This window comes from Notechis scutatus, chromosome 3 (assembly GCF_049901735.1).
Source record: "Notechis scutatus isolate UNSWTSFEM ecotype Mainland chromosome 3, rNotScu1.2, whole genome shotgun sequence".
Lineage (NCBI taxonomy): Eukaryota > Metazoa > Chordata > Lepidosauria > Squamata > Elapidae > Notechis > Notechis scutatus.
In genome coordinates, this window is record NC_142011.1 from 38331801 (window position 1) to 38358653 (window position 26853).

Sequence of the window (26853 nt, forward strand, 5' to 3'; positions counted from 1 at the left end):
CTCTGGCTTACTGATCCCTAATTACTGGATGGATTGATGACTGCGTTCTTGCTGGAACGGGGAGAGAAAAAGGAGTGTTGATTTTTCTCAACGGAGAGAAGATAAAGATTGGACTGATTTATTGTAAGTGAACTGACATTGGCTATTCAACACGGACTTTGCAAATAGAGTATCCCCGACAAGACTTGACTGAAATGATATATGACTAATGGACCGTTATTTTGACTATGCTATAATTCTTAAATGGAATAAACAATATTTTTGATAGCACAAGCGTATCTGTATTTTTACTGCGTGTTAACTAGAAAACTTATCTCACACATTTACCTGTCTTCCTATCTGACTTCGCTGCACATTCTGTTTAGTTTGTTTTCCTTAACACCCGTTGGGGAATCCAGGCTTAACAACCATGATGCATGTCTATTTGAATAAAAGGTATTTCCGCATTTCTCTCTCTCCATGCATCTTTTAAGTTTATCTCATCTACCATTTGAAAGAAGGATTTTGGCAATGTCTTTCTAATTTTCTTTGCTGTTTTTTGTGTTTTATAATCCAATTTGTCATTTATTATTCCATTGAAATCTTCCATCAGACAGATATTAGCATAGTCCAGTTCAATTATTTTCTTATGTAATTTCCTGTAAAAATCTTGATTATCATTTGGGGCATAAATTGCTATTAAAAGTGTCTTTAGATTATTGTCCATTATCTCCACCATCAAAATCCTTCCATCATCATCTGTATATATTTGTTCCGCAGGGATTGTATCTCTAATATATAACACCACTCCTCTCTTTTTACAGTGTGTCAACGCTGTAAATAATTTCCCTAATTTTTGTTGTTTCAATATATAATCATGTTGTTTTCTAATATGTACTTCTTGTAGGCAGATTATATCAAATTTTAATTTCTCTAACTTATGAAATACTTTTCTTCTTTTAATAGCTGAATTAAGCCCATTTATATTAATTGTAATCAGTTTTCTCTCATCCATTTTAGACTTTATAAGACAGATTTGTTGCTCTAGTACAGGGGTTCCCAACCTGGGGTGCGAGACAATATTCCAAGGGGTGCGAGAAAAGTCCAGGTAAATAATACAGACATGATATTCTTCCGATTAAAATCGGAATTCCGTTTTTTTTGGGAATCACCGCGAGCGGAGCCCGGGCGGGCGGTGCGGCGGGCGGCGTGCGGCGCGGGCGGGCGGGCAGTGCGAGCGGAGCCCGGGCGGGCGGGCGGGCGGTGCAGCGGAGCCCGGGCAAGCGGGCGGTGGGCGGTGCGAGCGGAGCCCGGGCGGGCGGGCGGGTGGTGCGAGCGGCAGGCGGTGCGAGCGGAGCCCGGGCGGGCGGGCGGTGCGAGCAGAGCCCGGGCGGGCGGTGCGATCGGCGGGCAGTGCGAGCGCAGCCCGGGCGGGCGGTGCGAGCAGCGGGCAGTGCGAGCGGAGGCCGCTGAGCGGCAGGAAAAGGGAGCTGGGCAGTGATTTCTTGGCGCGCGGTGGGGGGTCTCTTTTGGCCGGCCCCGATTTTTTTTTCAGAGGGGAATATCATGCCTGATAATAGGATATTGGCTATATGTTGGCATTTTTATTTTTTTTTGCAATGGATTAACTTAACTGAGCAAAATATAAATTTCAGGGGGTGCAAGGTTCAAGTGAAATTTCTTTAGGAGTGCAGGGCGAAAAAAAGGTTGGGAACCACTGCTCTAGTAGATCTTGGTTCTCGTTGTTCTCTGGGTACACCACCTACGGCTCCTTCTTTTTCAATTATTGCTGTACATTCCTCTTGAAATTCAATTAACGACTCTTCTTTTCTTGTATCTTCCTCCCTTCCTCTAAAATATTCCAGATAGAATAACTCAGCTTTTTCAACTGTATCAATTCTGTGTCTTTGTTCCTGCCAGGTAAACATGAGACCTTCGGGTATCATCTGTAATTTATTCCTATTCGGGTATCATCTGTAATTTATTCCTCTCTTAAATAACTCTTTGGTCAAAAATAAATATTCTCTTATCTCTCTCACTCTTCTCGGTACCTGTTTCAGTACCACTATTTCTTTATCTTTGTACTTTAGTGTTTTTTCTCTTGCCGCCTGCAGTATTTGTGATTTAATTATTTTCTTAGTAAATCTGATATGAACTTCTCTTGGCAGTTTATTTCTTATCGCATATCTTGTATAAACACGAAAAACCTCATCCATTCCATCCATCATCTTCTCTTTAGTTACCTCTAATGCTTCTGCCAGGATTTCTGTCATCATTTCAGCAAGGTTTTCACTTTTTTCTTCTATATTTTGAAATCTAAGATAGAATTCTGATCTATCAATTTCCCATCCCAATGATTGCAGAGTTCTGCCCTTGTCTCTTTCCACTTCACTCAATCGGGTATCCATATCTCCAATCTTCTTATCTCTTTGTACATCTTGTTCTTCAATTTTCTTGATTCTGTCCTTGTATTGCATCATCATCTGTTGAATATTTTCAATTTTCTCATCTGTCTTTTCAGGTCTTTGCTCAATATTCTCCGTTCTCTTTTCAATATTATCTGTTTTTACTTGTATCTTTTGAATTCCTTGCATAATTATCTGCAGTGTCACTTCTTTCTCCTTCTCTTGTTGTAACATCACCTGTATTGATCGTTGTCTTCCAGATGGTGAGGAGGAAGAAGTCGGGATTGAAGAAGCTGAGGCTTGTATCTTTCTGCTCATCTTAGAATACTTAATAGGAAAATTGAGAAGAGAAAGCAAGAGCAGCCAACTACCACTCCAATAAAAAATAAAATAAAAGCAAAAGATAAAAATAAAAAAGGGAAGGGAAGGGAAAAAAATCTTCAGGCACTTGAATACCTTAATCCAATTGGTTCCAATTATGTAGGAAAAAAGGGAAAAAAATATAAAATGGAAAAAGGATGAAAAAATAAAAAAAATAGGAAAAAATTTAAAAAGACAGAAATCTGTATATTCCCCTTGCTAAAAAGGTAAAACAAAGGGAGGAGGGAGGCGGATAGCTCTTCAAATTTCAAATGCTACTGAAATAGAATGTAGTTTAAGGCAGATTTCACATATTTGCTTAAACCAAATGCAGGCAGCATTTTGGTGATTGGAACCTATTTCCTAACCCCACTCAGGAGCTTTGAAGACTATGTGGGCAACAAAATGGAAAAGATGTATCATATGTAGTGATTTGGTGGGTGGGTGGAGAATATAATTATTTTGATTCCAACGCAGTATTACCCTTTTATTTCCCAGTTTAAAGCATCCTGAAATTGTACTTGGAGGATTACAAACAAACCAACAACCAAGTACAATCCCTAATTTATATGATCCCCAATCATGTATCATTTACTCCTTTGCATCTTTTACTGTATTTGTGTGAATCAGAACTAAACCCACAGGTTCCAGGAAACGATATTCTTGCACCAAATCTATGTTTCCAGGGTCAAGCACGTAAAACATGCCTCCTGTAATTAGGTTTTGGGGTGAACAAAACTGATGTATTATGCAGGGAATAAAAAAGAGGAAATGGGACTGACAGGTTTCTCTCCCAATCACCGTTTTCGGGTCTTTTAATAGTTGCATGACTGGTAGAAATAGGAAACTGCAAAAAAAAAAAAAAACAAGCTCCCGAAGTTTCTTAATCTGTTCAATTGCCTCACAGGCTGCTGTGTAAAAAAAACGGAGCGCCAGGTATGGGAACGGGGAATGAAAAAATGGTAATCTTTGCCATTCTCAGGTTATCAATAGATGCTCAGTGAACCACCGGCGTTAAAACTTGCCTGAGAACTGCGCTGCTTCTGCAAACAGCACTGTACGCATGCGCCGTATGTTTCTACTTACTCGAACCTCTGCGCTTCGTTCCCCCGACTCTTCTTGGCCTGGATTCCTGCGCATGCGTGAATCGATCCCGCGAATCTCGCGAGAAGCCGGGATTTATTCCTACGTGCTGTGCCGTGCTGCTCATGGCGGCGCTGGAGCGGGGGCGCTGAGCTGTTGGGGTAAGTGAGGTTCTCTGAGAGGAAGACTAATGGCCCTTCTTGTCCTGCGTCGCGGCTTCGTGGAAGACAGACGGGGAGCTTGGAGTGGCTTGGAACGCCTCCTGTCACAGTACCTGGGACCAACGGTCTAGTGCGGGTGGGACCCCTCCCCCACCCACCGAGTGCCTGCCGATTTGACAGCAAAAGGGAGCGGGGGGGGGGGAAGGAACGTTGCCGAGACAAGCTCGCTCTCTTCGCCAACCCCTCGGTTTGCCCTTAGGCAGGGTCGAGAGAGAGAGAGACGGAAAACCAATGGGCCCAAGGCTCGACATTACTACGCTTCCCAGTGTGCGCGACGCGTTTTGCCTTTTTTTTCCCCTCTCCCCCGCAAGGGCCGATGGGGGATTGAGTTTAGGGGTGCGGCAGCAGCGGCGATGAAAAACACTCCAATTCCCATCGTGATGCCTCTGAAAGATTAGGCTACTAGGCCTGCTGGGGGATGGAGTTCTAGGTATTTTACAGTGTACGGAGCGAAGCTAGCCGTGCAGACTACCTTTCCCAGCATGCAGCGTGTGGACGTGGGGAGGGGAAGGGGCGGTCAATCTTCCTTTGTGTGAGGGGGAGCGGCCGCCATTTTCCCTCTCTCTCTCTTTCTCCCCCCCATATCTTGTTCGGGGTGGGGAGCAAATAGTGGACACGCCTCAGATACTTGGGGGAATTATCTCCGGTTGGGGTAGTAGCTACTATGTAGCCAGCAGCGGAGCGTGCATTTCTAGATTGCACTCTTACGTTTTTCAGTAGCGGTATAATTGCTGGGAGCAAGGCTTTTGCACTCTTCCTATTCGGATATAAAGCCTAGTCTTATCGCCCCTCAGTAGCAGGAGCCACCATCTTGCTGCCTAAGGACTGCATGCTGTGGCTGAACGTCTTTGTAAATCTACAGGAGGAAATGGGGTGGTAACTCACGTTTCCCTTATTTTCTTTAATGAAAACGTTCAAACAATATTTTTTCCAAAGTCTTAGATTCCCATTTGAATGCTACTAATACAATTGGACACTGGTCACTTACGGAAATGTGTAATTTGTTTTATTCAATTTGTGTCTGAATGTCTCAGAAGCAAAAAAAACAGGATAAATGCAGTATAGTAAAAAACAACATAACAAAAACCAGACTATAAAAAGGGGGGGGGAGGGAACAAGATGACAAACCCAGTAGACGCCCATTTCACATTTAACATCCAGCATGTTAATATTCAGAGTAGGGGGTTTCAACCATCTTAGCCCAAGGCCTATGAGAACAACCATGGCTTTATGGTCTTCCAGAACACCAGATGAGTGGAAGCCACTAGATTTGGGAGGCCTGGGAACCTCATTCCAAGAAGATTTTAATTTTAGAGCAAATCATTGAGGCTTCATTGCCATATACTTTTTTTAAAATGCCAAATGTATTGCTAAGGACATTTTTTGTAGACACAAAATGGTTTCTAAGTACAATTTGAAATTTTAAGAATAGATTTTAAAGAATAGATTTTTCTCCATTTTTGTTGATGAGTTAATTTGTTTTGAGTTTACTTTGTTTCCAAGCCAGAGGCTCCAATTCTGCTGGTTTTTCCAGTGAGAAAAGAGTGTAATGCCCTGTTTTCAAAGTCATGTAATCTAATTACAGGTCATTCCTATGCAGCTATATTTAAAAGCAAATTTCAAATTCAGTGGGCCATGGTTACACCCTTATTGCACAATGCCATGCATGATTATTCCAATGTAAGCTTCACTGAAATCTGTGGGAGTTAACTCTTAAGTATAGGATAGTCATTATAGCCTTTTGCTTTTGCTATGTCTTTAATAAAGTTATATTTAATTCCTAATTCTAAGTGAAACAGACTTCATATTTATATAAAGGAATATCAAATAACATGCATTGACTACAAATGAAAAGATATTTTGAAAAATATTTTAAAGTAACTTAAGCTAAATTGTCTTGAATATTATGCCCAGAAAAACTTTTTCCTATCGGCAGTAAGGGCTACTATTTAATTTACTTGTGCAGTTAGATATAAAAACAATATTCATGTGTCAGAATCAAATAATAAATATTCAGAAGGCAAAAAGTCTGAACTTTCTCTATGCTCTGACTGACTTTGGCTAATCCTTCAGATCACATGTTGTATTGGAGACCACTGAATTGAATGAAAGCTTGGCAACTGTACTGGGTGTTTACCATCAGGAGGAATATTTATAGCTGCTGAGTTGAAAAGTAAAGAATTTAAAATAGAGGCACAAGTTAATTTCACGAAAGCTCTTCTAAGGTTTTGCAGCTTTGCTAAAACAGATTTGATCATCGGATGTAGGAAGTATTTGGAAATAATTTTATTTATGTTGTCATATTTCTTAGAGGTGAGCCCTGGTGAATTTAGTCATAGATACACATTTATCTCTTAGTAAATATAGAGAAGATTGGGATTTTGTTTTCTGTATTCAGCAGAAAGGATTTTCTGATTCTATGAATACTTACATTGAAAAAAGCACCTTTGAGATTTCATCTGCTACATAGGCTAGAGAGATCTTTTTAATGAAGCTTCAAAGTTCCTATTCCTATGTTTAAGCAATCTTGATGTAGTGGTTAAGGTGCTGGCTTTAAAAACTAGGAAACTGAGTTCTAGTCCCATTTTAGGCATGGAAGCCTGCTGTATGGTTTTAGGCCAATCACTTTCAGCCCAACCCACCTCACAGGGTTGTTGCTACAGGGGAAATAGGGGGCAGGAATATTATGTTCGTTTCCCTACCATGAGCTAGTTAAAAAGAAATAAAGGGATAAGTAAAATATGAAGATGGGTACTTTTCAGTTTTAATTATTGGGATTGTTTTTAAAGCATGCTGTGCTGGAATATAATACATGAAAGCCCTTCCAATTGGAAATGTTATCTTCCTCCCAAAATAAAGTGGACTAAGAGCTGATAGAAAAGGATGTTTTAAAACTGGAGGAGTCATTCCTCTTTCATCTCTCCTATTCCCTAGCATTTGTTTCTGATTACTTCTGCTCCAGATTATAATCTTAAATATTTTACCTTTTCCTTTGGCTAAATGACTCAGTTGTTTCTTAACAGCATTCTATATTACATGCCCAGAGATTGTTGGTTGCTCAGAAAACTCCTTCAACATTAAACATAATGTTTACCCAGCATCCTGTCCTTTAACATACAGTATTAAAAAAAAAAAAAAAAACCATACTTGCCTGGAATAGAAAATTTGTAAACAGTTTCTGAAGGACTACGTCTTTTAAAATATTCTTTTTCTGGGACATAGAATTTGAGAATAAAATTATCTGTAACACCATTGTCCCCTGTTTGAATATAGAATCACTGCATAAAAACTATTTTAGGAAAACATTTTAGCAGTTTAATGTATTGGTGGCAAACTTAATTTAACTATATTAAGTACAAGGATTAGGTTAAAACATACTTTTATTCAGTGTACTACTTAGTTATGATTTTTTGTAATATTTTATAGTGTCTATAATAGCCAATAATAGTACATTGCAGACTGAACATCAGCATTTTCAGGTAAACTTTTCTCAGAAGAAAATATATTTCTTTTTTAAAGGATTAGGTGTCTGGTATTTCTGTGCAGTTGGACTTTAGGTTATGTGAAGAATGCCACCATAAAAGTCTATTTTTCGCAGAACTGCTATCATGATACACATTCAAACAGAAGATACCCGTTTCATATATAGAAAAACTAGGATAGCTAGAAGACCAATAACTTGTCCAGCTACCTAAACATGAAACGCAGATAAAGCTTTAACTAATTTTATAAGTACAGAAATGTATGCTACTACAGAAATTAATTTTGTGAATACAAAAATTTATGCTAGTAAGGAAAATAATTTCAGAAAAAAACCAAACTTTTATTGTGATTAAAAACAATTTATCTAAAACATGACTGTGAAGTCCCAAAACATTTCAAAGAAAGTAATTTGAGTTTTGGTTTAAAAAATCTAAGTATAAGAAAATGGAATTTTAACGTTAAGATGTAAACCAAAAACACCTGCATTTCTTAATCTTCAAGTTCTGCCAGCTTCCACTCACTTCAGTTATCCCTATGTTTGTCTTTTAAGAAAACTTTTTCCCCCATGACTCTTCCTCTCTCTCTCTCTATGCAACAGCCCTTTGAGGTTGTAGGAAAGTTTCCACAAGACTAGAGCTAATTTTTATTGGGATATGCTATTATTAACTTGTAATCTTGCAGTTCTGACTGTTTTTTCTCCCCTTACACTTATAACCAAGTATCTTAGCGAGAAGCCAGCCTGTGTCTCTTCCTAATACTGCCTTCTTTCTCAGCTCAAGGAATACTTCTGCCCAAGCATCCCTTTTTTTTATAAACATTTTCTTTGAAGACCATCTCTGTAGCTGTTTACAGTATTCAGAATGTATGTCTTCAACTAAATATATTTATATACAGAACTTGAGGTTTCTTCATTACTGCTAATACCGTTAATTCTGTCTTCTATTTATATTACCAATATTCTACCCTTCCCTTATTATTTAGGGAAGACCTTCCTAAATATCCCAGGCCATTCCATGTTACAAGACAGGGGGGTTCAATTTCAATCTTTTCAGAAATTTCATTTTATACTGATATTTCTAAGGCCTTGATGAACAACCACAAAGTCCAAAACAAGACATGTTTTAAAAAAGAAAATCAATGACAGCCAAGTTGTAAGTGATCATAGTTGAGTGCTTTATAAAAACAGGATTAGGTATCTGCACTTACTGTGATGTTTATAGTTACTACATTTCTTGACATTAGAAAATGTTTCAAATTTATAATTACTCTTGTTTTTACCTATTATGTTGAAAAAAAAGTGGACATTTAAATTTCAAATATGAAAATTGTGAGCCATAATAATACTTGTAAATAGTGAAATATCATGATTAGCGTGATAGATGAGAATTTGCAAGATATACGTTAAATTCAAATTCAGTCATGAAACTTAGCATGTGACTTTGGATCAGTTAGTATATATTTGCCTAATCTACTGGCATGAGTTTAAAATAAGACTTGAGAGAGCAATATGACTTTAGTTTCTTGTGGAAATGTTCTATATCAGTGATCCCCAACCTTTTTTACGCCGCGGCCCGGTATCCCCAACCTTTTTTAGGTGCGGCCCGGTACCGGCATTAGCTGGCGCCGCCATCTTTTTGATGAAAAAGTGCTTCCGGTGAGCTTTCTACCCGGAAAAGCTCACCGGAAGTACTTTTTCATCAAAAAGATGGCGCGCCCAGCAAGCCAGCGGCCCGGTAGGACTTGTTCCATGGACTGCACGGTCCACGGACCGGTGGTTGGGGACCCCTGTTCTATATGAATCAGTAAAATACGTTTTTGTTTAATTGGTTTTATATTTAGTGCATTAGCAACACTTGTTTTTCATTGAATTCCTTGAAATTTGATTAAAACACTAGTAATGTCTGGAATTCTTGTGAGGGATTTTTCTTCTCAGAGGTGGGATCGTATTCATGGGATACAGAATTGTCTAAAACGTACATCATAATAAACTTGTTTATCCTTTTTCCCCTCCAGTATGAAGTGTAACAGAATATAATTTACCACCTGAAACTGCTGCTTCAAGTTCAGATCAGGAAAGGAACACATTACATCGTAACAACAAAACAAGACCAAAGAAGAGTAAACTTTACACTGAAGACACAACACTTGATCTGAAACAAGAAGTTTGTGCCTACTCAACAGCTTCAAAAGAGCACGTCCCAACGCTGCTAGTAGTCTTTGTTTTCTTCAGTACTGTGCTGAAATTGCCCAGTGCAGCACCAGTTATTCTTTATTAGCTTGATAGATCACTTGTCTCTTGCTATTTCTTTTTTTTTTTTAACAATAGCAATCTTCAAACTTTGAAACGTGTGCTGAAACGAAGAATCGGCAAATACTACTGAAAGTGCAATATTAGAATATCACTGCGAGGTTGGTCCACGTACTGTGTTGAACAGCAATATATTTATTTCAAATTAAAGTGCCATATAAAATGAGTTAAATAATTGTTTTTTTTAATCTTGTCTTCATTGGTCAAAATATCAAAGCAGATCTTATATTTGGCTATGACGCTTGTCTTTTAAAATTATTGAAATTCTTTAAAACTGCCATTTTGTTCTATTTGTTGAGCTAACCATGGAATGCAGTCTTATTATTGTAACTTTCATTAAGCTTTCTGCTGCTATTTTCCAGTTTCTCGCTTTTGAAATCAGTTTACTCTAATGCTATAAATCTGGATCTCAAACTTTCTCCATATCCTTCTCCCAGTTACTGGTATCGGTCAGTGAGTCTCCATTTCATAAGCTGGTAGGCTAAATGTGAATTTTATGCTGTAAAGATAACTCCTTAATAGTAATCATGAGTTCAATTAGCAACCAGCTTGTGTTGTTCATTTTAGAACCCCCTCTAAAAAACAAAAAACAAAACCTAATGCTTTCTTAACTAGCACATCAATCCCTTCCTGTCTAATATTCTTGGAAGCTGCCACAATGGCAGCTTTTTTTATGACACTGGATAAGTGGCAGATATACATTGACAAGGTTGTCTTGTTTGATTTTGTTATATGCAGCATTATAAAATTAAGTTGAAACAGGCGTAAAAATATGGCAAGCACCTGGAAAGAATTTGTTGAATTTTCCATGCCGTCTTCTCCCCCTACTGCATACGTTAGTGCCAACCTGGGCAATGCATCTCCAGTCGGACTGAATTTATCACCTTATGGCCAATCAGTAAGTTCTTTTGCCATACTAGCAATATTCTTAAGGGTAAAGCCAAATTAGCTCAGATGGTGTGATATAACCCTTGAGCAAAAGAAAAAGTGTGGCCAATTTGCAGATAGCAGAAAACACTGCTCATTTTGTGACCTCTGAGCCTTCTTTTAATCATGCCAGAGTCATGAGCAGACTAAATATCCTTAGCTTCAGTTTGGAATCATTTCACACTCACACCTCATTCCCAATCATTCTTTTCATTGGTCATTGTGCCAGGCCTAATTCCTGTTTGAGGGCAATTGGTTACCTCTCCAGCTGTTTAAAGGCAAAGCTACCCTGGAACATAGATGTCCACAATCCTATGCAATTCAAAATTTGAAAGTATCCAGTTGAAAATAGGCAGTGCCCACACCTGTCAAAATTGCTTGTATGAGAATTTCACTTCTTAACAAATATATTTGTTAATTATTTAATCTTTTTGTATCATGGTCCTTTACAAGTACAGAAATTATGCTGGTTCTCCAAGCTTTTTAAAATTAGCTAGTAATCACTAAAATGTAGTAGGGTGGTATTTTAAGTTGATAGCCTTCATCTAAGACAGGTCTTCAAACTTGACAGCTTTAAGACTTGCGAACTTCAACTCCCGGAATTCCTCCTCCAGTCATGTTAGCTCAGGAATTCTGGGAGTTGAAGTCCACAAGTCTTAAACTTGCCAAGAGGTCTAAGAGGTGCATTTTGTCTCTTATGTTTGGTGTATCAAAACACTAGAGAGAGCTGCCTTAACATTTCTAAAGGCTGGCTTTTTATTAAATAATAAAGTATAAGATAGTCATGACCCTGAAGTATATGAGACACCTTTCTTAGTACCTTATTTACAAATAGTTCAGAACTGTTGAAACCGAACTTTCAGAAGTTGGAGGGGAGCATCTTAGCTCAATGATAGAGCACATGAAAATGCCTTTGTTTAATCTCTGATATCTCCTGGTTAAAAACATATATAGCAGAAAGACTTGGAAAGACCTTTTCTTAGGACCATGGATACTGCTACCAGTCAAAAGATATAGCATTGGGTTAGATAGATAGATAGATAGATAGATAGATAGATAGATAGATAGATAGATAGATAGATAGATAGATAGATAGATAGATAGATAGATATGGGCAATGATCTGACTTGGTGTAAGGCAGCTTCATAGTTTTAATACAAGAATCGTTCTAGGTATAGGCGTTTGCCTTATTTAATGACCTAAACTTTTTAAATTTATGTTGCATATGTATGTAGAAATGTCTTATGTCGTAGATTTTGGCATACAAACAGATGACCAACAAATTTGTATGATTTAATATTAGTATTATAATGCATTCAGTAGTATGTAGGTCATAAATAAGTGATAAAGCATTGTCACTTGAATTCATCCATGTACAATTCAATTGATATTTGCTTAATATTGTGTATATTTAAGTTGCTGAAGAACTGTGATTTGCTGTTAACTTGCCATTCTTCCTAAGACTAAATTCAGTTAACCAAATTTTAAAGTGCTTGTACCTGATATTCAGGTCCTTCTATAATTTGTCCCCTAAAGTAAGGATTGAGAAAATAGGAATGGCAGTCTCTATAGTGAAAATAGACTAGTATCTTAATTCTAAATAATAAATTATAACTCTTCAATTATTTTGTTTATAGCTTACTAAAGTCTTTGGGACTTTTATTCAGTTGAAAAATTTCAGCCACAAATGCAACTTGCATAAGTATGTGTTTGTTTGGGTTATTTTTTTGTAGCCCAGTAAAATTAATAACAGTTCTTAAATTCAGAGTTATGCTATCCCTTTGAAGTGGAAAAGGAGGAAAATAATAGATAATGAATATATTATCTGCATTAGTGCAAGAATATTTGAAGTGGTACAGCTTTTAGCTCAATCCACTGTTTGCATATATTTCTTCCCAGTGACACATGTTGGATTTTTGAAAATATAAAACAACTAGAATATTGTTGGAAAGAAATTACTGACTTAGAAATAGAGCTTGGTCATACATTTACACTAATTCCAGAACAATAAGGATATCTAAATGGACTGCTTTTGATTTCCAGCTAAGTCTCTTGAACCTGGATTTAATAGTTATTGGATATTACTAAAGATGTGCTAATTATTGACTAGTTATATTGTGTACTATGTTATCACAGCTGTATGAGATGGAGAACCATTATACTGTGTCATCAGATCCTCTCCCCCCTCCTGCAGCTCCCCCTCCTTCTCATCCTTTACCTTTTTCTTCATCTTCTACTTCATCTGGGTCTAAAAAACCGAAGAGGACCCCACTTTATCAGAGATCTGTAAGTCAGGGCACCTATTGGCAGACATGCCATCTCAGCATGGAAATCTTTAGCGTTTAACTATTCTCTGCATATGTTCTCACTTCTAACCTCACTGGTATTAAATCTCGTCAACAGGTTAAGGAGTATAATTCATCTATGCCAATGGGCAAACTTGCTGAGTTCTCAAAATTTGCTTTCCTGTATCTGTTTTAGAAACTTGATGAAAGCCTGGTATTCTTATACATACGCTGATTGTATTTTCATTGTATGCATTCAAAGGTGTTAAAATTATTTTATTGGCTTACAGATGTGAACAAAATGAACAGACTTCTGTCCTAAGCATATGCAAAAATTATTGTTTTTCTCCTCTAGATGATGTCAGTCATGTCATTCTGGAGGTTGTATGGAGTTTAATCCAGCTCATGCTGTTCTGGATTAAATGGGACCATTTGTCAAATATCATGTGTTTTTTTTTTCAATTCAGCAGATTAACCTCTACAAAAATCACACCATCTCTGAAATGGCCAAATGGCTTAAATCTGGTTGATTATATTTATAATAGGAAACAATAGGATGGTGCAAAAATTGTAATTACTTAATGACTTCCATAGGAAAGGGTTGCATCTTATGATGCTATTCCTGAATTGTAACATACACATTTGTAGTTTTTAGTTTAGTTTGATTTGTAATTTTATGTATATATGAGGGCTTTCTGTTCTTATTTTTTGACAATAGTATTTCACATCATCACCAGTTCCTGCACTATTTGACTAAAAAAAATCTAATTTGTTTCAACTCTCCAAGGTACACTTAATCAGAAAGTTCTATGCTTTTGAAGGGATTTACTTTAAATAATTCTGTTTAGTGGAACCTTTGTAGCTGCAGTAGCTGCATTCCACGTTAATTCATAGCATTGTCTATAAAGACAACCCTCTCTTAATATGAAATACTTTTAAAAAACCAAAACAGTTTGATCAGTCTCTGTCTAATGAGTAATTGACTATTCATCAAATGTAGATTTCAAAGCTGCTTACGTTTATAATTCTGAATACTTAATAGCTCCTTATGGTTATAGGAATGTTAGTTTGTTTTCTTAAACAGATACACAGGAAATTGCGTAAAATACAGAGGAACAGTATGCATGATTTTGGCGTTGCTTTGCCTTGAACTCTTTGACTTGCATGAGATGGTTACTGTAAATACTTACAGGGAGCTTCTGATACTAACCTCTTTTTGGACTTAATTTAATTTGATAGCTAAACAGATTGGAGTTTTTTTGAAAGTGTGGTTTAAGAAAAAAATACTATAACATTTTGATGAGAACTTAAAATTTCAAACTTTCCTTTATTTTCTGTGGGTTTAAAAATCTCCATGGATGGAAAAGTATTTAAATTCAGTGGAGATCGCAATTAGCTTTGAAATTTAATAAATATTAAGCTGCTGGCTATGTTCAGAGAATAGATTATGAAAATTGCCATGACACTAATTTGATTTGGAAAATATCTTAAAATTGCATTTGTTAGGTTTTTTGTGGCTTTGCTTCGTTGGTTACCTCCATTGGCAAAGTCAAATGATGTTAATAGGTAACTTCAAATCTGTTTTATGTGTGTAAATGTGATATAGAATAGCATAGTAACTTTCAGTAGAAAGTTATTACTTCAGTGTGGTGTACAAAAGTGTCACACAAAATTTGTTCAAATTGCTAGAAGCCTACATGCCTATTTGATAATGTTTAAGCATTGGCTATTACATTATATTTATCCCGAATTAACAAGTAACAATATAAAGGGAAAAGAATATCCCTAGAGGAACTTACACATTTCTTTTTAATTCCAGATGAGCTTTGATCCAAACCTTCTCCATAACAATGGACACAACGGGTACCCCAATGGTACTTCTGCAGGATTGCGCGAAACGGGGGTTATTGAAAAACTGCTGGCCTCCTATGGATTCATTCAGTGTTCTGAACGGCAAGCTAGACTGTTCTTCCATAGTTCACAGTATAATGGTAATCTACAGGAGCTCAAAGTAGGAGGTAATTAACTAATAGAGGGTTGTTCTTGTACGCGAGAAGGCTAATTTCTTCTAGAGACATACCTACTACTGTAAAGAGTAGTGGCTGAACCATTAGATAATGAAAAGTAAAATCAAATTTCAGTTCAAATGTTAATAATGGGATCAAATTAATCATATGAAAGAACTTGCTGCTAAAAAAGTTATTCTTCATACTGCATGTTGGAGAGAGCATTCTAGAAAGTTTAGTTAGGATTCCTAAATTGAGAAGATGAGAAATGGCAATAGTTTTGCATATAAGTATCTTTCACTGTGCACCTTCAAGAAACAGTTATGTATACACTAGGATTGCGCAGATTCAAAGGATTCAGAGGACAAAGTATAATTTAGAGCAACTTGAAGGCACAGGTAACATTTCTTAAGAACTTAAATATGTCTTGAACTTGTATTCATCTGGGGAGGATAGGGCACATCTATGGTATGTAGCTAGGAAGAAACACAACTGCTTGAAGTTATAGACATATAACACATGTGCATTGCAACACAGGTTTTAGTATTTGATTCTGGATTTTGCATTATACTAGAATGAATATTATGGGACATGTTGAGAATAGTGAAATTTGAGCTATGTGGTATCTTCTATTTTCCTTTTTAAATTATGCAATGTTTTTTGGTACACAATGTGAAACAAATTCTATGGAATCAGAAAGTTAAGAGTATAAGATGTTTATTACTGCTTTTTGAAATTGTGTGAGTGTTTTATTGACTTAGAAGTAATCTTAACATGGTTTTACCACTGAATTGAAGCCTATAAATTAATAAATATAATTTGTTTACAGATGATGTTGAATTTGAAGTATCTTCTGACCGGCGAACTGGAAAACCGATCGCAATTAAACTGGTGAAGATAAAAACTGAAACCTTACCTGAAGAACGAATAAATGGACAAGTTAGTGCCTATTCTTAGGGGTTTTTTGTTTTTCTTTTCAATATGCATGCCATTTTCAGCTGCTGTGATCAAACAAAAAAGGATAGAATTAAATGTAGCATGCCTCTCCTTAGTTGCATTAAAATATTTTTTTCAAATATACTTTTTTTTCCTCCTTTTGATAAGCACATAAAAATTAAGAAATTTACCTAACCAGGAACAATTCTTACAGTTAATAAAAGTACTGTAAGATAAAAGCTTTGCAGCATGGCATACTGTTATGGGTTACCTGTTAAATGCATCCCTGAGTGTGTTATAGAAATCTGATGCATAATGGTGCCTCTAGAAATAATTAGCAATGGATTTTTTTTTTGACTGGTAGGTTGTGTGTGCTGTTCCTCACAACTTAGAGAGTAAATCTCCAGCTGCCCCGGGTCAGAGTCCAACAGGGAGTGTATGCTACGAACGTAATGGGGTAAAAATTATGTATTTACTAAAAAATGTTTCACTGATCCTCCAGTGTAGTTTAAACTAAAATACTTACCAAAATAGACCGTTAAATATGTATTTGCTTTAAAAAGTTTAAATTGCTTATTAATCTATTGATATATAAATGCATAAAGTTTAGCATACTGATTATAATTATGAAATATTTTCAAAATACAGATTAGAATAAAAGGTCAGTTAAAATATTATTAGCAAACAACTTCATTGTTGGAATTTATTTATTATAAAATTCTATGATGTAAATTTCTGACCACTTCCTAAATTCCAAAATTCATGTTTAAACTAACCTGGAGATTATATTTTGTCTCACTTTAAATATGATAGCGAACTGTTTATGCAACCAAATTATAATTTACAGGAAGTCTTCTACTTAACTTACACCCCAGAAGATGTTGAAGGAAATGTTCAATTGGAAACTGGAGACAAAATAAACTTTATTATTGATACAAATAAACAGTAAGTGGATATCTTGTATGAAATCATTTTTTAGCTGGAATGCTAAGATTTCTTTTTTTAAATGTATTTTTACTTGAAACATGGTTAACAAACTATGAAACATTCTTCTTTTGGATATAGTACTGTATATCTTAGGGACGCGGTGGCTCAGTGGCTAAGACACTGAGCTTGTCAGTCAGAAAGTCGGCAGTTAAGTGGTTCGAATCCCTAGTGCCGCATAACAGAGTGAGCTCTCATTACTTGTCCCAGCTTCTGCCAACCTAGCAGTTCGGAAGCACGTAAAAAATGCAAGTAGAAAAATAGGGACCACTTTGGTGGGAACAGTGCTCTGTGTGTCTTTGGCGTTTAGTCATGTCGGCCACATGACCACGGAGACGTCTTTGGACAGTGCTGGCTCTTTGGCTTAGAAACTGAGGTGAGCACTGCCCCTAGAGTTGGAAACAACTAGCATGCATGTGCAGAAGAACCTTTACCTTTACTGTATATCTTGGAACAGTAATTGATAAAGCACTGTTTCAAGGGTAATCTGAGGTAATGTCAATCAGGGTTTATAGTTCTTGTTTTGTCAGATGCAAACTTAGAATATACTTTTCAAACAAAGTTGTAGCAATATGACATCTTCTAGTTTGTTCTAAGTTTTCCAATTATAGGAAATGACTGGTTTGTTCCAAAACTCAGTTATGAGAGAAAGTTTGTGAATCATCTAGAACTACCTATAATCTTGCGGGATTTTATCTTAAAATGTGATTAGAGCTTCATGTATGGCTTTATTTATTAATAAAGAGAAAACTGAGTAAAGAAATAGTATCCCAAATTGTGTACTATGTCATGTTTGTATTGGAAATACTGAGCCAACATTTGTTGGAAAAGATGTATGAAACTCTTGATAGGAGTCAGCCTGCAGGCCAGATGTAAACTCCTCTCCATAATCATGCAGCCCATAGTCCCAAAACCAAATATATCCACCCAACCTGTGAGAAGAGAGAGAACAATTGTTCATTTGGCTGCTCTTCTAAGCACTCATAATATCTTCAGGCGGGCATTTGATAATGGTTTCACTAGCTGCTTAAGTTTGGATAGAACAAGTTCCCTGCCTGATTCTGGCTAAAGCAAATGATGAGGATGAGATCGCAGTGGCATGGCTTTGGGCTCCTATGCAGAAGATGATTGCTTATTCCTGCCCTAGGATTATTAACTCTGGAGTAATTAAGTTAGAAATTCTAATCAATGAGATGATGTTTATGTAGCAGTTTGAGTGGTCCTCTCCAATCATTAACATACATGCTCTTTGGCGTCATTGAAGTCTGCTGTTCCTGACACAGGTTGCCATCATCAGAGACTGCTCTCCAGGTATATGTCCAGTCAGAAGAGACCTCTCAAGAAAAAAGGGAAAATTGGTGCTCATGAACCTGGAATGGATTACAGAATTATTATCAAAGACTTTGCTTTCTATCAGATAGTGGTTAAGCAGTTATTATACAAATGGAAAAAATACAATACAATTGTTACCCTTATAGAAGTGACTATCCAAGTCATTATAAGACCAAGGCATGCAGTACTTTAAAAAAATACAGAGAACCTCAAGGTGACAGCAAAAGAGTTGCAGGCCATTCGGATGTCAATGTTCATGAGTCTTCTATAAGGAAAACATTGAACAAAAGTGTGTATAGATAGAATTGCTATTGCTAAGTGACTGTTAAATGATTTGCAGCATCAAGGTTTAGACATTTCTCTGTCCTTGAAGGAACCAATAGGTTCTGGGTGGCATCAGCAAATTCTACAGGAGAATGTCTGAAGTATCTATCTGCAAAGCACTTGCCTGAGCTGTAGCTTAAACTAATGTGAGTCATGGTACCAAAACAGCAATTATAGACATAAAACCAAATACATAACAAAATGGCTAAAGCAGAAGCAATTTCATATTTTTAGAATAGTTAAGTCAAAGTCCTGACATTAACTCAGTTTAAGTATTGTAGCATGCCCTCTAGGAAGTAGTTCATAGAAGAAAACCCCCAAATTATCAGTGAGTTGAAGTGATATGGCCATGATGTCTTCAAGCCAAATGTGGAATTGATTTAACAGGTATAGCAATAATTTGGTTGAAAACTTTGCTGTTAGTACTGCATAGTGTATTGTATGTTGCTTGTTTAATTAGGATCTATTAGTGGGATATAGATGAAGCTCAGATCACACCATCTATATTGGGGTCACCAACTTTTTGGACCTCAGGGACCACTAAATTCATAATTTTAAATCCTGCGGACCAAGAGACCCTGGAAAAATCCCCAAAAAAGTCTGCAGGAAAATTCCCCACCCCGTTCTACTGATCAATCATTCTTTATTTGGGATCGCAGGGTACCGTCTCCAACTTCGTTCTCGGGGAGAGAGAGAGAGACAAAGAGACTTTTGGCTTCATGCAAGGAAAGCAGCAGAAACTACAGAAGTCTTTCTTTCTCTTCCCCCAAACTCCGCCAGAAATGAGTCTTTGTGAGACTTGTCAAGCTGGTGCAGCCTCTTGGAGCAGGATGCCTTGCAGGGACCCAAAGACTCATTTCTGGCAGAGTTTGGGGGAGAGAAAGAAAGACTTTTGCTGTTTTCCTTGCATGCAGCCAAAAGCAGAAGAAGAAAGAAGCAGCCCAGTGGCCAGGCCAGGCACATGGGGTGAGTGGGGCAAGTTCCCCCCCTCCGCCCTTTCCCCCTTCCCCTCACTACCTCATGTTCGCAAGCCTTGTGTACCCATGGGCCATGTGGGCGGCGCAGCCTTGTGTTCCCGCACAGCTTGGATTAATTGCTTTGGGGGGTGCTTTAGGGGTGACATTTCTCTCTGGACCACCAAAATTTTCTCGTGGATTACCAGTGGCCCCCGGCCCACTGGTTGGCAACTATCTCACAATAGTATTGCAGAAATTTTATTTATTTTAGATATTTGCCACCCATGTCATTTTGAAGTGACTCTGGGTGGCTTACAGCATTAAAAGCATTAAAATCATAGATAAATATTTCTAAATAAAAGGATTATGGTTCTAATGAATTCACAAACTAAAAATAAAACAATATTTTGTGCTATCCCCCCAAAACCTTCCAAAATCCAAGCATTTTATTTTAAATTTAAAATGCTTTTCTTAACCATACTATATAAGAGGTTATTTCATAATACATTTGTTGATTTTTAAGATAAAGATTTTGATTAATGGCTGAATTTCCTTTTGAAGATCATGTTATAATGTGTGTTTCTAAATGTGGATTTTGCATACAAAATTAAGATTCTCTGTAATTGGTAAAATAAGTGAGTTGTATTCATCTTTATATAATCTTAATTTACTTTCTTCCTAGTACTGGTGCTGTAAGTGCTCGGAATATTATGCTTTTGAAAAAGAAACAAGCTCGATGTCAAGGAGTAGTTTGTGCCATGAAGGTAAGGAATGCTTTACTAAGTTTAGTTACATGTAATAGAATTAAATATGATGTTTGTACTTTTAGTATAAAGCCATAGAAATTTGAAGGTAATCTTATATTTTATCTCTTCTAAAGCTGTAACTCCTATGTATCCTTTCTTGGGAATAAGCCATATTGTATCCAAAAAAGCTTCCTTTATGCCTTTTGCCATGCACCCTATTAAGAGTTACCGAGCAGGTGTTTCATACATGTAGCCCTTTGGGTTCTTTTGTGCAGCCCATGATGACTCAAAGAGTTTATGACATTGCCAGATCAGATATTACATCAATGGTTATATAGTATTTTACTTTTTACATTGTATACATCATTTTAAATTAAGAGCTAATATTAATAGTTGTCACATTTGTTCATGTGTATATGAATATAGCCCATTGATTATTGCATTTTATGTAATGTAGTGCCAATGTTCATTGGAGTTTGAGACCATATATACACGTTCTGTAGCTGTGGAACTTTTTAAACTCATTTTCTCTTTGATTACTACAGTAACTAATTACCACAATTGGGACCAGAATTGTCACTAAGTGATGTGGTCGTTAAGTGAATTGTGCCTGATTTTACAATCTTTTTTGCCATGTCCATTAAACAAAATTTGATCACATGATCCCAGGGACATTGTGACAGTCATATGTGCAAGGACCAGTCATTTTTTTTCATCACTGTCATAACTTGAATGGTTGTTAAATGAATGGTCATAACTTGAGGACTACCTGTAGTGACTAGATCTATCAAGTAACTTAATGTTTGAAGACATTTTCGCTAAATAATTGTGATCTTCCCTTAGGAAGCCTTTGGATTCATTGAGAGAGGTGATGTTGTAAAGGAGATATTCTTTCACTATAGTGAATTTAAAGGTGACCTAGAAGCCTTACAGCCTGGTGATGATGTGGAGTTCACAATCAAAGACAGAAATGTAAGAATAAATTTCATACATTTAAATTTTATTAAACTTAATACAATTAAAGATTAAACTTAATACAATTAATTAGTTTTATTTATTTATACACACACGATTTATTGCTGGACTTTTTATGCTTTGCATGAAGTTGATCATTTTTTTCAATGATCTCAGTGAGAACCAGTTAAATGTAATGGTTAAGCCACCAGGCTAGAAACCAGGAGGCAGAGCAGAGGCATTGAATTTTAATACTGCCTTAGGCATGAAAGCTGACTGTGTCTCTGAGCTAATCACTCTCAGCTCAACCCACTTCACAGGATGGTTTTGTAGGGAAAATAGGAGGAAAGAGTATCAGGTATGTTCACCACTTTGAGTTATTTATAAAAACAATAAGGCAGGAAATTAAATAAATAATGTTTTTTTAATAGGGTAAAGAAGTTGCAACTGATGTAAGGCTTTTGCCTCAAGGAACTGTTATTTTTGAAGATATTAGCATTGAACATTTTGAGGGAACTGTAATGAAAGTAATTCCAAAAGTACCCAACAAAAATCAGGTAACACTTTTTAAATTTTCCCATTTTTATTACTGTAGCTCTAAATGTGTGTCATAAGGGACTGATAAATGTGGTAATAGTGACCTAGTGAATTATGCTTGCTATTGGGAAAACTTTTTTAAAAAGGGAATAACTGAAAATGTAGGTTGAGTACAATCAGTATTATCTAAATTTCTTATGTGTTATAATTAGAACGACCCATTACCTGGACGCATAAAAGTTGATTTTGTGGTTCCTAAAGAACTTCCATTTGGTGACAAAGATACAAAATCAAAGGTGACACTTTTGGAAGGTGACCACGTTAAATTCAACATTTCAACAGATCGGCGTGACAAATTGGAACGAGCCACTAATATTGAAGTTCTTCCCAATACTTTTCAAGTCACTAATGAGGCTAGAGAAATGGTAAGCACTTAATAAGAAATGTGGCAGAATGAAGCTGGAAATATGTAACGCATAATAACTTTTAGCTATGTGGGTGTTGTATTACTAGGAATGTATCATGGTGCCAAATTTATGATGAATGTAGTGATGGGGTCAGTACCTTATCAATTTCAGGGTGCTTTTATTCTTAAGGAAAATATCTTGTAGGAGACAGCGCTGTGCCCTTAAGTTGAAGTTATAGAAAATTGAGGCATGGAGATTACAAGTACCAATAAAGGAGAGTAGCTCAGGGTTAAAATGAGGGGTCCATGTTGCTCTGAACTTGCTTGTTTTCTTGTAGGCATTTCATTATCCAAACTAGATAACATCATCAGTAGCTGATCAGTAGCACTGATGATGATACCTAATTTGGGTAATGAAACACCTGCAAGACAACAACCAAGCTCAGAGAGTACCAAGGCGTTTGTAAGTGTCTAAACTGCAAATTAAAGCCTTGCTATAAAATAATAAAATAAAGTTTTACTTTGCATCCATTTAGAATAATAAGTATTCCATTACATGTCTTTATCCTTTTTAATGGCTTTTCCCTCCCTTCATAATGGTTTTCTGTATGTGTGAAATGGATGTCTATTTTTTCTTTCTTATTTGCATGGGTATATTCCTGCCTATTTAGTTCACTAGTCTTAACTGGGTTCTATAGGAGAAGCAGTGTAATTTGAAATAGGTGACCCCATATAGTTAGGGTTGCATTGAACGTAGTTTAAATGTGTGGCCACTGGATAGTTCATATAGTGCACAGATTAGAAGATTAGATTCAAATTGAGAAGTCTGTTTTGACACTTTTCTTTACCACATCCTTCTAGCCTCAGCTTAGCTCTGTTGTTGGGATAATAACACTGACTTTCTTTGCAGGGTTTTTGAAATCTGGTTTATACAAACAGCATTGGTAAAAAATCTTTGTATGCCCAGGGACAGGCCTGAGCATTTTATGGTCCACAAGCCAATTCTGGCCCTTTTTTGCTGTCACTGTCTGGCCTGGGGCGGTTGGGGATGGGAGGGTGGTGGCAGTCCTCCACAACTGTCTCAGGCTCTAATGTGATCCCTTGTGAAAATTAATTGTCCAATAGTGTTCATAGGCCTTAAGCCTAAGCTTGCACAACTAAAAATACAGGCTATTTATGTCCCAGTTTTTATCCTAGCTGTTTAACTAAATTTCTTTTTGCTTCACTTTCAGTATGAATTTATATTTGGCCAAATGCCTTTATTACTCCTGTATTGGATAGATGTATTGGATAGATATCCTCTAAGCATTCTTCGTTCTAGTGATAACCAATATTTCTGTTGCTTTTATAGGGTGTGATTGCTGCAATGAGGGATGGCTTTGGTTTCATTAAATGTGTTGATAGAGATGCCCGCATGTTCTTTCACTTCAGTGAAATTTTAGATGGTAACCAGCTCCACATTTCAGATGAAGTGGAATTTACTGTTGTTCCTGTAAGTGGAATCATAATTATGTAGAATTTGGGACACTAAATTTAGAAACCTTTAGGAAGCTTTCCTTGTTCAAGTAATGACTTGCTTCTTCCATTCAGGATATGCTGTCTGCTCAAAGAAATCATGCTATAAGGATTAAAAAACTACCGAAGGGCACAGTTTCATTCCACACCCAATCAGATCATCGTTTTATTGGCACAATAGAAAAAGAAGCCACTTCTGTCAAATCCACTAGTCCAAATAAAGGCAAAGAAAAGGTAGCTGTTTTATTCCTCCCCTTTTTCAAATCTTTATAATTGCCTTTCAGAAAATATTTAACTGTGTTTTATCCTATATGCATAGAATTATGAATACTTGATGATATTGCCCCACAATATTTATTACCCCCAATCCAGGTAGTCTAATGTCTCTTGTTCATTGTAGCTTTCTAGTAAATAGACATAGAAATTATGCTTGTCATAAATGCTTATTACATCTAGTGAATGGCTTGATTGGTGGTGGTGAAGCTTCAAATCAGATCAGAATTCTTCCCTCCTTTCAAATTAATAAACCAAATAAAATAAGTTTAAGTGCATAGCTTGTATTGGTACTATAAATAAATTACTCTGCAGTATCATAATTAATGTCCCAAAGATGCTTTTTTTCTTTTTCTTTGTCAGGAGGCAACTGAACTTTCTTGTTTTTTCTCATCCAAGAAACTGCTTGAGCTCTGACTGGATAGTGGTGAATGGAAGGATTTATATTCCTTGCAGATAGCTGGACATTTGCCATCCTTTTAGAGGGTAGTTGAAGCACTTGGAAGTTTATCTGTGTCCTCAGGGTCACCTGAATAGTGCTCCTGGTTCCTACTCAGGTGATCCTGAGGATACAGATAAACCTCCAAATGCTTCAAGAACACTCTAAAAGGATGCAAATGTCCAGCTGTCTGTAAGGAATATAAATCCTTCCATTCCCCACTATCCAGTCAGCTGAAGCAGCTTCTTGGATAAGAAGTGAAATGTCTTCAAAAGAAAAAACAAAGTCCAGTTGCATCCTGGAAAAAAATGGGGGGGGGGGGGAAGCACCTTTGGGACAACCATGACCTGGATGGCTGAGAATCTCTTCAGACTTTTATCATAATTAATGTATCAGAAATACTTTTTAAACATTATGTTGCCACAGAGAATTGAGACAAGAGCAAAGTCGCACAGTATTCTTAATTTCAGCCTCAGAATTTCAGGATGGTTTTACCTCAGCCATAATGATATTTTTAATTTAAATAAACCCATTTTTCATTTGATAATTTCCTTTTCTAAGTGGATGTTTCATGGTTAGTTACTTGGTAGATACATCTTATAGCAGTTGCCAATATTACAAGCACAAGATCAAAAACATGGTGAAATTCTTTGAGAAAGCTTTTAGTAGTTAATTCCATTTAGGTCAAGGTAAAAAAGATTTAATGGCAAATCATTCCTTATCCAAAAATTGAAGCTCTTCTAACAAGCAATGCATGCACAAAACTAAGTAATACAAATTATTTCCATACTTTTAATTTGTATCAAATATTGTAGGGCTAATTTTTTTCATCCAGTATGATATAGTATTGAATTGTTATGAAGATTTTAGAGATGTTCCTATGTTGGAAATTTTTAAAGATAAACTTACTAGTTTAGAATTCTGTACATAAAAAATGTTTCAGTTCATCATTTGGAATAAGATTTTGTTTTCATTGCAATTGTTTATGTAATGCTTTTGTTCTAATTTAGTAAGGTTCTATTTATCAAAGAAAACTAGTAATTTATTTTTCAGAAGCAGACTTTTTGAATGACCTGGATGATTAGGTTAAATGTACAATACATTTTCAATGTTAGTGTATTCTTGTTAGCAGTAAAGATACCGTACTTGTTACAAAATGAAGATCATATAAAAATCTTGAATTGCATTTTTTTGTCTTAGCACTGAATAGTTATCCCCCTAAACTACATTTGTGTTATTAGACTCTGGCCAAATGGATGAATTGAAGAACAAAAGTTCTGACATTCTTGCTTCTCCTTTTAGGAGCCTGAAGAGGGAATAATTGCTTATGATGATTGTGGTGAAAAGCTGACTATTCCCTATCAGGGTAAAGATGTGGAAGGATCTACTTTTCCTCAGATAGGAGATAAGGTAATATATTCATAAGTAATTATTTGAATATTTTCTTGTAATTTGTTCTGTACAACTATTCCTAATGACTAATCAAGGCTATTTTAGTTGTATAGCTTTAAAATATTGACAAATCTTATGTTTCTTATGGTTTTCGCATAATAGTTGAAATTATAAGACAGTGGACCATATATGTGTGTATATTAAGTGTAGATAAAATTAGATTTTACTAATAACTTCAAATTATGAGATTCTTTAAAAAAAATTAAATTGTAAAAGTTAGTATAAAAACACCTCTCTTGTTTTGATAGCATTAAAGTAAGACAAGTAGTCTCCTTTAACTTTTCCTTGTTGATACTTTAATGATAAAATAAAAAGAAAGCTTAAGTGTGGAAATAGTCAGGAAAGCTCTAATAGGACCATATGCCATCTTATTTCAGAAGACAGGAAATATAGAGAGATAAATTACTCCTAAAGTACATGTAGCCTATCTAACCCTTCCAGAAAGTATTATTATTGTTAATAGGTACATTTTTTTGTGCAGGTTGAATTTACAGTCTGTGAAGTAAAAAGAACTGGGTTGCAAACAGCTACTTCTGTTCGACTGCTTGGTAGAAACTATAGTTCAAAAAGACTTTTGGGATATGTTGCAACTCTCAAGGATAACTTTGGATTTATTGAAACAGCCAATCACGATAAGGAGATCTTCTTCCATTACAGGCAAGTGATACTAGTAAAGATTGACTACATTATGTGAAAATGGAGTCTTTGTGGCATCTCTTACATAACCACAAAGAATCTCTTTACAAGACTATTGTTTTTTTAAAAAATAAAATATTTCTTTTAAAAAGTATATAACATTTGGAAAAAATAAATATACACTTCAGGGAAACAATGCAGTAGGATTTGATGACAAAACTTTACTAGTTATATATAGGGTGAATATTCACTAACATAATGTCTGTTGAGTTATACTCATTGGATTATTCATTAGATTATCCACAA

The 26853-nt window shown here is 36.2% G+C and overlaps 1 protein-coding gene across 12 annotated transcripts in view; it reads left to right on the forward strand.

Moving 5' to 3' along the window:
* Positions 1–3896: 3896 nt before the first annotated feature.
* The window catches only part of CSDE1 (cold shock domain containing E1), a 42143-nt gene continuing 19186 nt past the window's right edge, over positions 3897–26853 (forward strand). The window contains exons 1-16 of one of the 12 annotated variants that reach the window (XM_026675123.2): positions 3897–3988; positions 9545–9940; positions 10578–10737; positions 12903–13052; positions 14871–15069; positions 15887–15996; positions 16358–16450; positions 16841–16938; positions 20272–20353; positions 21179–21307; positions 21721–21846; positions 22039–22251; positions 23584–23724; positions 23823–23981; positions 25762–25869; positions 26393–26568. In XM_026675123.2, the coding sequence (XP_026530908.1) occupies positions 10612–10737; positions 12903–13052; positions 14871–15069; positions 15887–15996; positions 16358–16450; positions 16841–16938; positions 20272–20353; positions 21179–21307; positions 21721–21846; positions 22039–22251; positions 23584–23724; positions 23823–23981; positions 25762–25869; positions 26393–26568 (1910 nt within the window). In that variant the 5' untranslated portion in view covers positions 3897–3988; positions 9545–9940; positions 10578–10611. The remainder of the gene's footprint in view (positions 3989–9544; positions 9941–10577; positions 10738–12902; positions 13053–14870; positions 15070–15886; positions 15997–16357; positions 16451–16840; positions 16939–20271; positions 20354–21178; positions 21308–21720; positions 21847–22038; positions 22252–23583; positions 23725–23822; positions 23982–25761; positions 25870–26392; positions 26569–26853) is intronic. The other 11 variants (XM_087959548.1, XM_087959544.1, XM_026675124.2 and 8 more) reach the window with 11 other exon arrangements.